A 17,944-nucleotide genomic window follows, 5' to 3' on the forward strand; every position below is an offset into this window, starting at 1 on the left:
AGGGTAGGTTTCACTGGGGAGAAAAGATAACCTTGAATTTCAAGGAGGCCTGGGTTCTAGCCTGGTGACTTTTGACAAACCACATAACCTTTCCAAGTCTATGTCCCCATCTGTAAAATGGGTGTACAAAGTCCTGCCTTATCCAGCCTTCCACAATTATTACAAAAATCACGAGAAAATATTCCAAAAAAAAAAAACCCTCTGCAAATCACAGCAAACCACACAGGGACGCTATTTCTAATCTTGCACAATGATCATTTTTCTGCTTTTAGAACTGACGTCTTTACATTTCAAGAAATCATAAAAAGGCAGAATGATTCTCTTAAACCAAAAAAAGCATACTGAGTCCTGGCTGTCCTTTCGAAATGGATGCTGATGTCAGCTCAATCAAGAAATTATTAACCTCCATTTGGTTACTTAAAATATACTGTACTGGCTGATTAAATGTGCTGAACATTTTCTCCAAGTAACAGTGCATATCACCAAGAAACCTTTCTCTTTCAGTTACACGTTGCAAATGGCAAATGCATCATTCAAAGCTATTTAAAATCAATAATAAAAATCATTTAAATGTATATAAACAAGTTAATGGAGTAAGTGAAAACAAAGCAAATTTCTTAATGAGAGGGCCCTGTTGCCCCCTCTAGGTGCCAGCAGTAAATGCTGGTTTCTGTAAGGCTCTCCTCCAGAGAAGACTGCTGCTGCTATTCTGCTAATGAATGACTAACTTAGGCCAGGGGGGAAATGACATCACCAGGGTGGAAAACCGATCTGCATTGGGAAACTTTCTACCTGCTTTACATTTGTCATAATTATTTTGCACAATGCAGCCTGCATTTGCATAATTTTGAGGCGTGTCATTATCTCAATTGAAAATTGTTTTAATATGGCTGAATAATTCACAATGACATCAGCCAAAGTCCTAATGAAATATACAAGTATAATCATACAGCTAATTACCAGCCGTGTTAGCATTAAAAAACAAATCATGCATAATATTAGACGATGTATATGCAGCTGAGGATTATAAATAGAGCCATCTCCCTCTGCAAACCCCCTAGAGTTTACTTTTAAATGGCAAGATTAATTTTCTCAGGTATGGCTCATATAGCAGTGACGAAATGCACAGATCATTACAATGGTTCCCTTTCAATGCCCCATAATGAACAATTAAAAAGAAATCGTGTATTTAAAAACATATCTATTCACTGTCAACACTTCTAGCAGATGCAACGTTTGGCAAATATAGCCTTTATTCTTAAATCAGAATTCACCATTTAATTACACCAACAAAAATTAAAACTGTACCAAGTGGGGTCAACTCAGGGTCTTTAAAAAATATCCCAATTTCAATCCCCCCCCCCAAAAAAAAGAATGACCACAAAATATCCCATAAAACACTGAATAATTTCCTCCTGGACTTAGTCAGAAGTCTATTAGGCACCAGTTCTTTTCTGGATATTTAATCCTTCCCTTTTCCAGATCACAGGCCATGTTGAAGTAATAAATTTGAAAAGCAAATAATAAGAAATCTGGAGGGGGAGGGGGAGGAAGACAGCTGCGCAGGAAAGTTGGGTCGGGGGAGGGGGCCGAGCCAGACCTTGGGAGGGGGAAAGAGCTCAACCTGTTGGTAGGTTGCAGGATTTTTCACAGTATTTCCAAACAACACCTTTTTAAAATTGCAGGCGGACGTCGGGAAATATGAACATTTAAAAACCAAAGCTGGCCGGGGAGGGTGGAAGGGGGAGGTGAGCGGGGAGGTGGGAGGGGCTTATTTCCGAAAAGGCAGATTCGAGGGCGAACGTTTCGACGAACTCCAGTAATTAACCGGCATAGACCACTGACGAGTAATTCGATCCTGGGGAGAGGGAGTGAACTGGCAATGCCAAAAGTACTATCAACTCCATCAGACCGAGGAATTCTGGAAGGACTGGCAGCTCCGAGCCCCGGGATGAGTTAAACGGGAAACCATTCATTTAACAAAAAGATCCTTAGATCCTTACACCTACCTCGAAAGCTCGAGAGCCTGGCACAGCACTAGCTGCCCTCAAAAGTCTGTTTGATTACCCTGCTCTCGCTTTGGCAACACAAAGCCTCGCCAGGCGGCAGTGCGCCCTCCCTCCCCGCTGCGCCATAGGCACAGACTCCCCAAAATAGTTCCCCTCGGTAGGTACCACGGCGCTGAGGTCGGTCAGCTGACGAGGGGAGCCCGCAGAACTGCGGTCACACATGAAATGACAGAGCCGAAGGGAGGCGGCCGCCCCGGCGCCCAGTGACAGCGGGCTCACCTCCGGCGTCCTCCCGGGAGCGCGGCGAGCGCCCCCGCGGCCGCCCAGAAACGTGCCGGGGAGGCTCTGTCCCCTCCCCGCCCTCCCCGGGAGCGCCGTCTGGGCACGGAGAACGCTGGGCACGGAGAACGCTGGACCCGCAGGGCCAGTGGGCGAGCCCACACCCCTCTGCCCTCCCCTCCCCCGCCCCCGTCCCACACACCCCCAAAGATCGCGCAGGAGGACGTCCACTTTGCGTGGAGTAATTGCAAACTAGAACATCAAATGGCTTGTCCGGGGGGAGGGGGAGTGGGCGAGAGATAGTTGTTAATGCTTAACGTGTTTGTGCCTGTTACACCACCGCTTTGAAATCCGCCCGGGCAGATCTGCAAGTTATTTGAATGTATTATTCCAGTACCTGTCATTTATCACTTTATTCAACACGTCTTTGCCAACTCAATAGCTTTTGATCTCATTCTGCCTCCATTTCGTAATTTCCGCCCTCTTAAACATATCAAATACTTACTTAAAAAAAGAGAGAACAATATCGAAACCCACCGAAAGAAATCCACCCAGACACGACCAAGCCAGACACGAAGGTAAATTTTCAAAAGGCAAAAAATACAAAAAGCATGTGATGTTCAAGAGGCAATAGCAGGAGAGCAAATGAACACACACACACACACACACACACACATCCTTGAACAAAACCCTTCTCGAACAAGTTATTTGATCTTGACTAAAATCAGCAGTTGGATCCTCTTTGTAAAGCTGACAGCCAAACTCTGACAATGGCAAAATACTCGAGCCCCAGCTAGTGGCGCTACCCCTTTAAAAAAGGAGTCGATCCGGCTCGCCTGCAGAAGTGAATACAGTATTTTCAATCTTGCCCTGTAATAAGCATTACTAGGGGGAAAAATAATAAAGAAAGAAGAGGGGGACAGACAGGTTTACCACCTCGCCATGGTCGCTATTTCTGCCCTGGGGAGTGTCTTCTGGGAGGAAATAAAGTTTAGAGCTGGATAAAAGTTGCCGGCTGGTCCTCTCTTCCCACAACAGCTGGAGCTCCGCTATGCAAATCGGATCCTTTGGCGTACATCTTACAAAGAAAAAGTCGCCAAGGGACAAAATTCTTGGTTTGCCTTCAAGGTGGAATTGAAAAGCCTTGTAGAAAATGTAAGGTCCGTGCAAGCCACACGGTGAGCCGACCCACTGCAGGGGGGGAAAAAAAACACCAAATAAATAATGTAGCCATCAGAGCACAAACATCTATTCCCAGACACATTTACACACAGACATCCACTCTATTAATATAGACGACCCAACAGATATAACGCTGGGTGGAAAAATAATAGCGCCCACAAATTTTCTGCCTCCCTAAAAAAAAAAAAAAAAACTCAGAGTACCCCATCGCCACTTCTCCCCACCTCCCCATTTGAGGCGGTAAAATTACATTATGTATGTATGATCAGTGCAGGGATTTTTTTAAACAATAAAAATGATTTTGGGGGATGCAGAGGGTAAAAGTTTGGTGAAAAGTTTGTGGGGGGTGTGGGTGGGTGCAGAGGTGTGGGTGAGCTGGGGGGTTGGGGGGTGCTGGGGGGTGCCGGGATCGGAGGAGCGGAGGAGAGCGAAATACCTGGAGTGAGTTGGGCTCCATCTCGACGTTCTGAATTGATTGAACTCAACATTCTCTCCAAACTTGTTGGCTTGAATGGATTGCATCAGGTCCTGGCAGGGAAACGCATTCTCTGCCTTCAGCCGGCGTAATGTCTCAATATAAAACTGAGCTCTTGCCTCCCTTTGGGCACCGAAATGATTGAAAATATGTCCTAATATTTCTATAACGACTCAATTTTCAGCTCCTGAAAAAACTATGTGGGTTTTCTTCCAAATATGGATTGATCAAATTCATAATCGAGAGAAAGGCGCCATACGATCTCGGCGGGAAGAGGATGGATCAAGGCAAAAAACACACAGGAAGATTTGTAAAAATAAAAAGCACCCTAAAACTCTGTGGAGATGTGATTCCTCTCTCTCTAACCGCCCCTGTCTGGGATATCGTCTGATGAGATTTTTGGAGGAGAGGAGGGCTAGCGAACTCCGCTGTGCATCTGACAGGACCTGCTTGTATATGTCTAATATAAAGAACATTTCCTGCAGAGATTCCGGGGCGCTGCTCCTCTTTCTAATGCTCCTTAGCAGATTTGCTGTTATTAGACATGTAGATTTGTTTGATAGTTAAATTACGCTTCCTCACTGCCATGTTTTCGAGAACTAATCTGTTAAATTATCTTTTGATGCCTATTTACATGGAAGGGAAAAGTGGGTTATCGATTATATAAACATATAAATATTAATGCATTTGTTCGCTTCGCAAAAAAACACTCAGCAAAAAAAAAAAAAGAGACAAGTGAGCAGTGCACACACATGTTAGGATTTTGCAAACAATATTGAACGGACAGCGACTGCATTTAGGGACTGGAACAATAAACGATGCATGATAAATCAATAAATGCGAGCAGCGAGTCTGCTCAGAATATGAATTCAGGCTCCCGGTTCTGCGTGTGCATTCTTTAATTTTGAAGTATATACACTAGTACGTGTTTACAATGCTGATGGACGCCAAGGGCGCTCTCAAATGATAATGTGTTTATATAACCCAGCGCTACAGGAATAATATACCGACTCCTACCCCACCCCCCATCCCCTCCCCCGCCAAAAAAGGGAGGGGAGCTTCCTCAATAATAGTTTGAAACTGAAAAAATCCATTTGCAAACTAGTTAAATACAACCAGAAATTAAGCTGTTGAAAACCGGGGGCATGAACCGTAAGACAATAAAGGCTTTAAATGTGTATATTTATTGTTCTGGAGCCCTGGAGCATTGCGAGGTTTGCATGCACGGCTATTATGCAAACACAGAGAAACTTAAGAGCGACAGAACAAGGAACAGGCAGAGACTGCAAAACCCTCGCAAGCTCCGACCCAGCTGCCGGTCCTCCGCCAGGCTAGATTGCATTTTCGCAGTGTTGATTTAAAATGGTGTACTCGCTTCCCCCACGTTCCCCCACCCCCTTCCCCGCTCTCCTCCCACTCCTTCCAGCACACCCCCCCTCCAGCTTTTATTATATTGGCACCAATCTTTCCAAAGTGGGTCTGGCATGCTAAAAAAGTAAACATGTACTATATGGGGAATAAGGTCTGTATAGTATGACAGTTGAAACTTGATCTGTGATAAAATTACAGGATGTTGAAATTACTAGTAAGCTATTTTTAACGCTTTCGCAACGTTTCACCTCTAGTCACAGCATCTAGTTGAAACAGGATTACTTTAATGAAAATTATATTCACATGGCTGAAGTTAATACACCCGGCAGAGCACAAATGCCTCATATTCAGTGACTTGAGGTGGAAAGACCCTCTGTGTGTATTTTTATGCCTTTTCATAACGTCTGCGTCCGCTGCAGTAAGAATTAGGGCACTTAACATTATCTAAACCACATTTTTGATTCAGAACATGGGGAAGTAATAAAAGGCAAAATCTATCTCGTTTCTATACACACAGAGATAAACGAAAGAAAATGGCAGATCCTCCAATTACAATAAATAATAAAAGCCCATGCCAAAGAGCCGGTATTCTGAAAGCTGTCGAAAACTATTTTAATAATTTAAAGTAATATCACAACTCTGCACCATGGAGGACTACAATTCGCAGTCTCCCATCTTTTACATTAGCCAAATTATGACTTGCACATCACTCTTTAATTATCTCTTGAAATTTCATCTGATCTTTCTATTTTATAAACATGGGTTGCAAAGAGAAATTATAGCTCTCGTGCTTTCTCTCTCTCTTTTTAACTTTATAATGCATACTGCAGACGTTTTATTAGAATCGCCCATTTTGTTCATTTTTAACATATGAATGGACTTGACTGAGGGGCATTTTACATGTCTTTTTTAAAAATAGATATGCCTAAAGCTTCTGTTAGTCTCTGTCCTATTAGCGTAAATATATACATCCAGTTCAAGAAATCCTATATTAAAAAAACTTGAGTTGCAGTATTTTGACAAGATCGTATTTGAGATTGACTCTGAGTCAGTTTCCTGTATGACCACTGCAGCAGCATTTATGCAGGAAACCTCAACAGAATGCCTGAGGGTATCCCTCAATTGTATATTAAATCTCTTTCTTAAAAAATTATACAGCTCTTTACAGCATCTAAGAAACTTCTACTATCTTTGGTGCTGTAAGTCTTTAAGTGTGTAACGAACTTCATCTAATTAGAAACCCTGTTTCTTCAGCTCTTCAAGGTAGGCACTGAACTAGGATGCATGCTGCCTTATCTCCCCGATAAGGTTTCTGAGATGTTAACAATTGCAGGGATCTAGGTCTGAATATTTTTTAAATATCCGCAGCCTTGTAATCAGATGAATGCTAAATTTCAAAACCGAATCACAGGGGTATCTTTCCCCCTCTTTTTACAGCACTGCCCCCACCCTCCATGAACATAATAAATCTAGTAAATCAAACCAATACTGTGAACGCCTTTTAAAATTACAGATCACAATAGTGTTTACCCCTCCCCCCAAAAATCCCTCAATTTTACCTCTTCTTTAATGTGATGTTTGATAGGCACCTGTAAATTATCTGTGTAGCAAATATCCATACAAAGAAAGTTTCAATTAAGATAAGGAGATTGTATTGAAACAGTTCTTTGAAGTAATGTAGTTAATAGCCTGTTTGATTTCTGCTTGTGAGAGAGTAATAACGTGGATTCAAGGCTCCATCAATCACAGAGCAGATGTAAGACTTGAGACACCGACACCCAGGGGAATAGAGGCAAACTCCTGCAGTGCAGGGTCCCTGGGCTAATGTAAAGTAAATACTCATAAACAGATTGATTGTTGTAAGAAGACAATCCATTCAGGACAGTTATAATCATGAAAGCAACTGCTTTATTTGTCTATAAAAAAGCTTGTAGCTGGAACTTGCTGTGTATAAAAGGTGGGAGGGAGAGTAGTATATGTTTACATGACCCACTATTTCTGGGCTCTTTCTTGTACTGAAACACAGAATCCAGTACCCACACACCTACATTCTTGCTGCTTTACTAGCCAAAAATCCAACTCTCTAAGTTAATCTCGTGTATTTACACGGTAAAAAATTAAAAATTATTCTTGCCCCTCAAGGGGATGGGAGAGCAGTAGACATTATTCAGTGTCTGTGACTCGCTTCATAAAGGATCAGGATGATTAAGTTAGTTGCAAAAACCAGCAGTGACATAATTAGGCAGCTTGGACTATAATAAACAGGATCATAAAAAAAGAAAAGAAAAAAGGAAAAGTACAGTTTGAAGAAAGAAGGCGACCATTTCGAAAATGCAGACCTCTCTGCGTACCCCTGGGCCTCCCCTCCCCCAAATTGCAAAAGACAACTGAAGCATTTTTGACCTTGGCTACAATAATACTTCATGTTTTAGCACTTTAGTCAGCATTTTATCTACTAATTGCTACACACTACCGCATGTGGCTCGAATCTGCCACTGCAGCTTTCTCTCATTGGTGAGCGAATTGCTTGATAAAGACTGGGAATTCAACCTGGCTGTTTCCTTTCTTGCTCCCCCTCAGCCATCCACCCCCCCCCCCACCCCTTTTCTTTCCTCTTCCAGCTAGAAGCCACTAATTTTCCCAGAAAATACCACGTGGATGAGAATAGGGACAGTGAATTGTTCCTTCATCTCTCTCCACTGGTTAAAGCTCGGGTCACTTTTGCGATCCGGAGGCTTAACGGAGGCGGTGAAGGGGGGTAATGGGGACGAGGAATTAGGGGGACGAAGCGAGGGGCGAGTGGATTCTGGCCTGTTGGCGGACCTAATGCTAGGTGATTCTGAACGTGGGTCCCTTGCCCAGTCCATCGCTGGTTGGAAGTCCGTGGGGCTCCACGCTGCCCACCTGGGGACCTCGAGTTAGGCACGCTCTCCTGCTCTTGCTTGGTCAATAAGTGGGGTTCGAAGGGGTAGCCCTGGAGTCTGCAGACTGACTCGTAAAGAACCAGCACTGTCTGAGGGTCAGCCACCGCCTGGTCCCATCCCCCTCTATGCCTGGCGCCATCGTGATCGGCGGGGGCGGGTGGCGTTATTAATAAGGAGGCCTTGAGCAGAGCAGGCTCACCAAGTCTTAGTGCAACAAGTCTGTTGGTTTGAAGGAGGATAAACCGGGTTATACGGGTCATTGCTTTCCAGGAGACCTCTAGTGGTCAAAGGTTGAGCTACATCTCAAATTTGGGTCTATTCGTCGCCTGTCTCAAGAGCTGTGGTGGGGGTGGGACTCCAGCCCAGGTCCAGGAGGTAAAGGCTGGAAGCTTCAGAAGGATGGGTATGGGGACAGATTTCTTATGAACTTGGAGCCGGAGCCAAGAGAGACACAGGGAACTCGGAGCAAGTGATCCCCTGGGAAGGGTCATGTGATGCCCTTTGTGGGCACTGGAAGCCCCAAGTTCCCCTGCCCTCAGTACAGATGGAGACTTCCTATCTCATCTTGATTTTCCTCCCGAGTCTGAGATTAATCAAGTATTATGCAGGAAGTTGGATTAAATTTGCTCAAGCCTTTCCAGTTACAATAGCAATGCTGAGTCTATTTTTTCTAATTTGTTTGTAAATTAAAGCCAAGTCCCACTCCCTCACCCCAATCACAAATACACCCTAACACCCCTTAATTTTAACAATTTCATTGCCTTCAAGTGCCCTTGACATTTATGGGTTACTTAGTATAGAAATAACTAAGCTTTTATTTTTTTAATTGCCTGCACTGCAGGGTACATATATGACGTTTGGCTAAATTGTAATCTTGCCCCTCTATTCAGAATGCCACGCCATTCCATCTCAAATGGCAGGGTGCTGGAGGAAAGGGTAGTGGTGACTCAGGCTTTCAGACTCATTTGTGATCCACATATTAATAAATAATTTGATCAAACTGCCCCCCAGCATGGTATTAAAGAAATTTCTGGGAACACCTATCATAGGTCATACTGAAAACAGAGGTCCCAACCATCTGAGGTTATTAAAACTTCTTGCCATACCTGATTTTTTTTTTTAAGGAGACAAGAAAATGTACAGACATGGAGTCTTGGCTCCACTGGGGGACTCATATATTGCCTACTAAAATTTCTCTGTGCAGTTTCAAACGGACATTAATGATGCCTTGTATTTGGTGATTTACAACTTATAATTACTTGACAAGCATTAAGTAACTCATTACTTAGAAGCAGAGTGGGTACGGTAGGTAAATCACTAGACTGAAAGTCAAGGGGATCATTCTTCTCTGATTTGCTGTGTCTCCATGTCCATGACTATAATTATCTGCAGGACTCAAACCCTAATTCTGGCTTTGTCAGAATTTCTCAGATATTGTGGAAGAATTATCCAGACTCGTCATCTGTGTAGAGGCAGCTGCCCTTGCTGGGGAGTCATTCAGACCCATGGAAGTGCCGGCAAGTCCCTTGACCGCCTCCACCTACATTTTGCCATGTCACAGACTGATAATTTTATGACTTGTTATTGCAGGTTGAAATATGTAAATGTGGTAATTCACTAAGGGTATAAGGAGATCTGTGTACTTCAGAAGAAAAATAATACGAAGAAAAACAGTAAGGTTGGTTCTGTTTTCATTTTCAATAAGCTTTGGTCAAAATAAAATTGGGTGGGCTTTCCACAAAGACAGTAGGGGACCAGATGAATTTCCCTCAGGGCTTAAACAACACCCTTCTAGGGATGTGCTGGCACTAGTTCCCGCAGACTCCCCAGAGCCGATGATTACATCTTCAGAAATTTTGCAAGTCAGATGTCAAACACATCCACTATTGAACATTAAATTATATAAGCTCTCAAATAAATTATATTAGAAAACAATGGTAATATACCCTCAACACTAATTGTTTTACTACATTTAACTGTTATCTATACTCTAGAGGTTATTTATGTCTTTTGTATTTTTGTGGTGGCAATACAGTATCCTCAGAGGACTGGTTCCAGGACTCCTGGCAGATACCAAAATCTGTGGATGCTCAAGTCCCTTATATAAGATGGCATAGTATTTGAATATCACCTACTCACATCCCCCTTATACTTTAAATCATCATATTGTAATAACTAATATGTAAATGCTATGTAAACAGTTGTTATATTGTTTTATTTTTCACTTATTTTACTTATTCACTTATTTTTATATTTATTTATTTATTTGTATTTTTTTGAGACGGTCTCATTCTGTTGCTCAGGCTGGAGGGTAATGGTGAAATCTCTGGTCATTGCAACCTCCGCCTCCTGGGTTCCAGCAATTCTCCCACCTCAGCCTCCCGAGTAGTTGGGACTACAGGTGTGCGCCACCACACCTGGCTAATTTTTGTATTTTTTGGTAGAGGCAGGGTTTCGACATGTCAGCCAGGCTGGTCTCAAACTCCCGACCTCAAGTGATCCTCCTGCCTCGGCCTCCCAAAGTGCTGGGGTTACAGGCGTCAGGCACCATGCCTGGCCTTTCTGAATATTTTAAATCTGCAGTTGGTTGAATCCTCAGATGCAGAACTTGTGGATATGGAGGGCCAACTCTACTATATAAGGGCGTGCGACTCCCCATCTCTTCCCAATTCACAGCCATTGACATCCCATTGGTAGCTTGAAATTGGCCATGGTCGGGTATTTATACCATGGAATTCAGCAAACATTACAAATCAGAGCTTGATTCATTGTTTTGTTGATTGGACTTGAGAAAGCGATGAAGACAATGTTAATACTGCAGATTGTGATGATTAATTTTATGTGTGAACTTGAGTGGGCCATGGGGTGCCCACATATTTGGTCAAACATTTTTCTAGGTGTATCTGGGGGCGTGTTTTTTGATGAGATTAACATTTGAATCACTAGACTGAGTAAAGCAGACAAATGATATGCAAAGTAAACCCCCTCGTGGGTGGGCATCATCCAATCAGTCGAAGGCCTGACTAGAACAAAAAGGCTGAGTAAGAGGGAACTCCTCTTGACTGTCTGCTTGACCTGGGATATTGGTCTTTTCCGGCTTTCAGATTTGAACTGAAACATCTGTTTTCCTGGTTTTCAGACCTTTGGACTCAGATTGGAAGTACACATCAGCTCTCCTGGGTCTCCAGCTTGGTGACTACAGATCTTGGGACTTCTTAGCCTCCATAATCAATCATGTGAGCCCATTCTTCATAATAAATTAATCTGTCCCTGTCTTTCTCTCTCTTTCTCTACACATACTCCACACAACACACACACACACACACACACACACACACACACACACACACACACCTTATTCTGTTTTTCTGGAGAACTCTGACTTAGGTTTAACTTAAAAGTGTGTCAAGCCTGTAGCCAATCATATTGTGAATAGCACAATTGAGGAAATATTTTGAAAACTATTATTTGATACCAGCAAAGAAGGTGTTCATGTCATTGATGAAAGAGGGAAGTTCTGGGATACATTTTTGTTTTTTCTCTTTTATTGTACTCCTTAATATAAGTGAAAATATCAATCAACATTAAAGTTAGAGCTACACTTATTTATTAATTGCAACCATAGATTAGGTATGGAGAGCAGAGTTCAGCAAACAGGAACAGAAGCATTCTATGAGAATAAATGAGCTATCTGGAATTCACAATGAAGAGTGTGTATAATTATTATTTGCACATTTCTGCTGTACTTCCTGTATATCTGCAAAATATATAATAAAATTGCACACATATATGTGCATAACTTGACCTAAATATATACATATGTAGATCTATATATCTAGATCTAGATCTTTGTATATATTTGAATAAAACATACATACCTTTTTGGGAGTGAGGAACTAATTGTTAAAGATTTGAAAGCACACCACGTTGTATAGGTATCTTTGAACATGATATGCAATTCAGACTTCCAGAGCAGGGACCAGCAAACTACAGCCTACCACCTGCTTTTCTATAGCACCCAGGCCAAGAACATGTTTTACATTTTTAAATGGCTCAGAAAAATCAGTAGAAGAATAATATTTTGTGACATATAAAAATTACATGCAATTCAAATTTCAGTGTCCGTAAATAAATGTTATTGGAACACAGCTATGCTTTTTCATTTATGTATTGTCTATGGCTGCTTTCGCGCTAAAACAGCAGAATTGAGTAGTTGTGACGGAGACCGTATGGCCCTCAAAGCCTAAAATATTTACTGTCTTGCCCTTTGTAGTAGAAATTTGCTGACTCCTGTTCTAGAATATGGAGCTACATCCCTTGGTTGGGAGTAGTCAACTCAACCAAATGAAGTCTTTTCTTGCCTTTGGTCCTAGAAATACTTCCTCGGTAAACAGATAGAAAAAAAAAAAAAAGGAATACTCAGAGTTTTTGTGAGGCAGTCAAATCATTGACTCAAGGTCACGGGGAGAGCCCATGCCATCATGAAAGTAAGAGTGGAGCGTGAGAATTCTCACTCATTGGTTTGTATTCTGACCACTCCTATGACAGTGCCTTTCTTCCTTACTGCTTCTCCTAAAGCACTGTATAATTTTGTTGCGCGCTGTTAAATATTTATTGAGTTTTCTTGTCCAGTGTGGTTCGGTTACTGTGTGTCTGTGTGTGTGATGGGACCCTTCAGGATTAAAGCTGCTATATAAATAGAGGATTATTTTATGACTTGTTATTGCAGGTTGAAATATGTAAATGTGGTAATTCACTAATGCTATATCAGTGCATGTATCTGGGAAGCTAGAATGCATTATCCTGCTATTTGAATCTAACATCATTTACATCCTTTTTTAAAAAAGATGCCCAATCAATTTTTTTTTAAATGAGGAAATGCAGTAGAGGAAAAAAAACCTGCTTTAATGCAATACTTCAGCTGAAAGTTTAATGACACAAAAGGCAGGCAATTCAAAGTTACAGTTCCCACAGCAACTGTAACTCTGCTATATAGCACATTTAGGCATAGATTTCACAGCATGTACTGCAATACAAAATACTCCACACTGGGCATGCAAGGGGGCAGAGTTATGGTTGCTATGGGTACCATGACTTTGAATTTCCAGATTTTTTGAGAGTTTAAATTTTCAACCAGAACATCACATTAATAGTTCATTTTTTTTGCATTGAAAATAATAAAGGTTGTATCACTGTTTCCACTCAAACCCATCTCCAGCTCAGTCCACTGCTTAGTATAAATAACTACCCAAACATATTCACCCTACTTGCTAAAATTAAACACATGACCTCAGCCCAGGGAGTATTTTAGTTAGCAAATTTGTATGCGATGACTTTCATTGGATTAACTAAATCGGCTCCCTCGTCCTTTCTCAAAATCACCCATACATTCAGATTAACCCTCGCAGCATTCTGGTATATTTTATCTGTTATTCATAGGCTGAGAGGATATGATAATCACATTCATTGTGTATGAACGTGTGATGTATATATTTATAATTTATACTCTGTCTACTTCCAAAAAGAACTGGAGGTAGCTAACTACACTTATTCATTTATTCCTTGAACATGTCATGCAATTTTATGTCTTTACACCAGTGGTCACAGGACCCCTTTTCACTTAAAAATTATTGAGGACTGCAAGGAGCTTTTGTTTGTGGTGGATATATATACATTTAATATTAGAAAGTCGGATTTTGTATATGTAAAATATTATACATTAGATAGAAATATTTAAAAATATAACTGATTTTAAAATAATAAATCCATCCTGATAAAACACTTTTTAAAAAAAATAACTATATTTTCCAAAACAATGAAACATAGTGAGAAGACAGGCATTGTTTTACATTTTTAGAAGTCTCTTTAATGGAAGATAGCTAGATTCTCATAGCTGCTTCTGCATTCAGTGTGTTTCATATTGCAAGTCATACAGTTTCTGGAAAACTCCACTGTATCTTTCTCAAAAAATGAAAGCGAGAAAAACAAATAATGTCTTAATATTATTATATTCATTGTTTTGACCCTGTGGGCCACCTGAAATTGTCTCAAACATTCCCACGGATCCCCAGACCATACTTTGAGAACTAGTGCTCTATACATTTGTTTATGCTGTTCTTCCAAGCATATGATCCCCAGACCATACTTTGAGAACTAGTGCTCTATGCATTTGTTTATGCTGTTCTTCCAAGCATATGCTCTTCCTTATCTACGGGAAAACTCCTATTCATGCTTCAAGGCACTAGGAAGAATTAATTGCCCCCTTAGCTGTATTCTCATAGCATTTTACATATATGCCAATCAGACCATTTATTATATTATGTGGTATTATGACTATATGTTCAAATATCTGTTTGCTGTTGTAAGACTGAATTCCTTACAGAGGAGTCATGTCTTATACATGTTTTCCTCATTTCTTAGGATCATACCTGACATTCTGTATGTATGGAATGTAAGAATTCAATTCAACCAGTGATAAAATAGCTTTCATTCTTTGAGTCCATAATATATTTTATGAACTGTGTTTAAACTGTCTCAAATTTAATCTTCGTAATAATGCTATGAAGTTGGTACTATTATTAATATTTTTTGATTGAGGAGATTAAGGCTTGCCCATAGTTCAACAGCTAGAAAGTGGGCAGACCCCGATGGGTTTAACATATTGCCAAGAAATATGAGAGAGAGTATAAAGCAGGAAACAGAGTCTTTGCCTTAAAGGCATTTACAATCTACTTTGGGAGACAAGATGTATTGCACAAATGAAAGGCAAATATCAATACAGAAGTTAGCTAACAGCAGACCACAAATGCCATAATTAAAGCAATGCCTATTTAGTAGAAATGGCTACTTACCCAGTGAATCATTCAGATTCAAACTTTTGGAGAATATACTTCTATCAGAAAACCTTTGTTTTAGAATGCACACCACATAAATATGAATTTATTTATAAATTATATATTTACTCTTGTACCAATCTGTTACAAATGTATCAATATATATTAATATGCTCAAAGATGTAAATCATAAAAAAATTTAAAAGAATGAGATAAAAACATATAAAGACATTCTACAATATTTTTTAGCATGCTGATGAATTATGCGCTCTACTTTGGAAGCAATTTATCTGGACTAGTGGTACTCAACTTTGGCTGAAAATTAGCTTTTCTGGAGAGTTTAAAAATTGACACTGGGGTCCCAACCCCAGGTCAAATCAATCAGGATCTCTGGAGGATGGTACACAGATCATGGGAATATTTTACCTTCCCCCTCCACCCCATTCACCAGGGAATTCTGTGCAACCAAGGGTGAGAATCACCGGCCTAGCCACTAAGGACAGTGGCACCCTATAGAGAGATCAGTGGACTGCAGACAGAGAAGGAAGATACTACAGGTCACTTTAATATTTTTACATGGAAGTATTGAAAAGTTGCGTTTGTAAAGTTAGTCAAGCTGAGTTTTAAAATCTCCCCTTGCCTAAGTTAGTGTCCATGTTTTGGTTTTTTGAAACAGTACCCCTTTTGGGTGTGCCTAACTTTTCAAGGTCTGGGAATGAGGAGATCTGAGTTGTATCCTGGGCCTGCCTCAGAACTTGGGCTGAGACCTTTGGCTAGTTTTCAACAATGGTAATTATGGGGGTGGTGATTTTCTGTAGTCATAAAGTACTTTGTCTCAGAAAAGTATATTCTTGGAATCAATATATAAGCCTGCAAATGGAACCCCGAAATATTTGTTCTGGAAGGCATCTTTTAGAACAGCACCCTTGGCCGGGCGCGGTGACTCACGCCTGTAATCCCAGCACTTTGGGAGGCCGAGGCGGGCAGATCAGGAGATCGAGTCGAGGTCAGGAGATCGAGACCGTCCTGGCTAACACGGTGAAACCCCGTCCCTACTAAAAAATACAAAAAATTAGTCGGGCGCGGTGGCGGGCCCCTGTAGTCCCAGCTACTCGGCAGGCTGAGGCAGGAGAATGGTGTGAACCAGGGAGCCGGAACTTGCAGTGAGCCGAGATTGCGCCACTGCACCCCAGCCTGTGCGACAGAGCGAGACTCCATCTCAAAAAAAGAAAAAAAAAAAAAAAAAAAAAAGAACAGCACCCTCATACACATGAGGAAACTGAGACCCAGAGATGCTAAGTAGAGGCAGTTGGCTTACCTAAGACAAAGCCATAAGAAGAAAGGGTTAGGACACTAGTTGGAGGAGGAGGACGAGGCTGATGCTCATCAGACAAATGGTTCTCAAATGTGGAATTACACTTTCATAACGGACTCAGGATATATGGACTGAATAGAGTACAGTAATTGTGGCTCCTCCATCTTTAGCTGATCCCATCAACACAAGGGTTAGGTTTAAAAATTCTACAATAAGTTGTATAGAAGGCTCCCATGTTCCCAAAGTTAGAAAGCCCCTGTGATCAATGCTTCCTCATTCTTGGATCTGTTTTGAATGTAGTCATCCAGAACTTTCTCTATGAATGAGGAGGTTAAACTAGATGAGCTCTGAGGTTCCTTCTGACTCACCATGAATCTTCTAGGGCTGTGTGCATTGCTAGTGTCATCCAAACACAAGGACATGATTGGAGCATAAAGTTGGGTTCGAATAATTCCCTGTTGTACTGCATAATGGGGAGGAGAGATATTCTTGTATAATTTGCATTTGGAAATACAGAAGCTTGCATAGAATTCTGTGAGCAAATATAATTATGTTTTCCCTTGCCTGCTCAACATGGGTCATTATAGGTGAAAGACAGCACAACTGGGAACTGCTGGACCTGGAGGGACAGTGTCATGCATAGACCAAGAAAAGTTCATGTTGACAACATGTCGAGGCTTGTTTCATATGGTTTAAATTGGGTTTCATAAAGTGGAAAACAATGCATGAAACCATTCTTGTTCTTTGTTCTTCAAAACACATGAAAATATTGGGAAGATTTAAATGTAGGAGTTAACATGACACTTAATGTATCTTTGTGCCTTTGTTTACGTCATTACTTCTTCTGGATGTCCCTCAATTTGCCTTCTCACCATATCCACCCAGAGAAGTCCAACATGCCAACTGAAAAATGGACAAACAATAAGAGTAGTCCATTGCCTTAAGTGCTTACATGCATGCATCTAACTCTATATGGCAAGCACTAATATTGTTCTCATTCTAGATGAAGACACTGAGGCACAGAGAGGATATGTAACTGGCCTGAAATCATTAAATTCAGAGGCAGAGACTGAATTCAGACTCGAGTAGTCAGTCTCCAGGGTCTGTGCTCTCAAGAACACACTTTACCAAGTTTTTGATGGCATTGTAAAGGATATTAGAGAAGAAAAAATTAAAATGTTTGGTGAATGTATTAAAATTAAAAAATAAAATTATGTTTATGACCCACCAACTTGGCAAATATTTTAAATAGTAGCTGGTGGTGGGGAGGAAGTGAGAAAATGGAATTTGCCCTGCTGATAGGAGTGCCAGTTTGTACAGTCCTTCTGAAAGACAAATTGGCAGTGCAGTATGTAATAAGTCCCTTGGAACATACTGCCAGACCCAGAAATTTTACTCCCATGAATTTATCCTAAGGACAATTTTGGAGAAGTTCACAAAAAATGAATGCATAAAATTTATACAAGAACATTGTTTAAAATAGCAAAAAGTTGGAAACAACATAAATAATTTACAATGGAGGATTGGTTAAATAAATCATGGTACAACTCTAATAA

At 40.9% G+C, this 17,944-nt stretch overlaps 1 protein-coding gene across 1 annotated transcript in view; it reads right to left on the minus strand.

Annotated features, from left to right (window-relative positions):
- ARID5B (AT-rich interaction domain 5B) overlaps positions 1 to 4,048 on the minus strand; it is a 200,429-nt gene extending 196,381 nt beyond the window's left edge. The window contains exons 1-2 of the mRNA XM_024252990.3: positions 3,907 to 4,048; positions 3,225 to 3,479 (exon numbers count right to left, since the gene is read on the minus strand). Coding sequence (XP_024108758.1) covers positions 3,225 to 3,479; positions 3,907 to 3,927 — 276 coding nt within the window. The 5' untranslated portion in view covers positions 3,928 to 4,048. The remainder of the gene's footprint in view (positions 1 to 3,224; positions 3,480 to 3,906) is intronic.
- Between the last annotated feature and the right edge of the window lie 13,896 nt (positions 4,049 to 17,944).

This window comes from Pongo abelii, chromosome 8 (assembly GCF_028885655.2).
Source record: "Pongo abelii isolate AG06213 chromosome 8, NHGRI_mPonAbe1-v2.0_pri, whole genome shotgun sequence".
NCBI lineage: Eukaryota > Metazoa > Chordata > Mammalia > Primates > Hominidae > Pongo > Pongo abelii.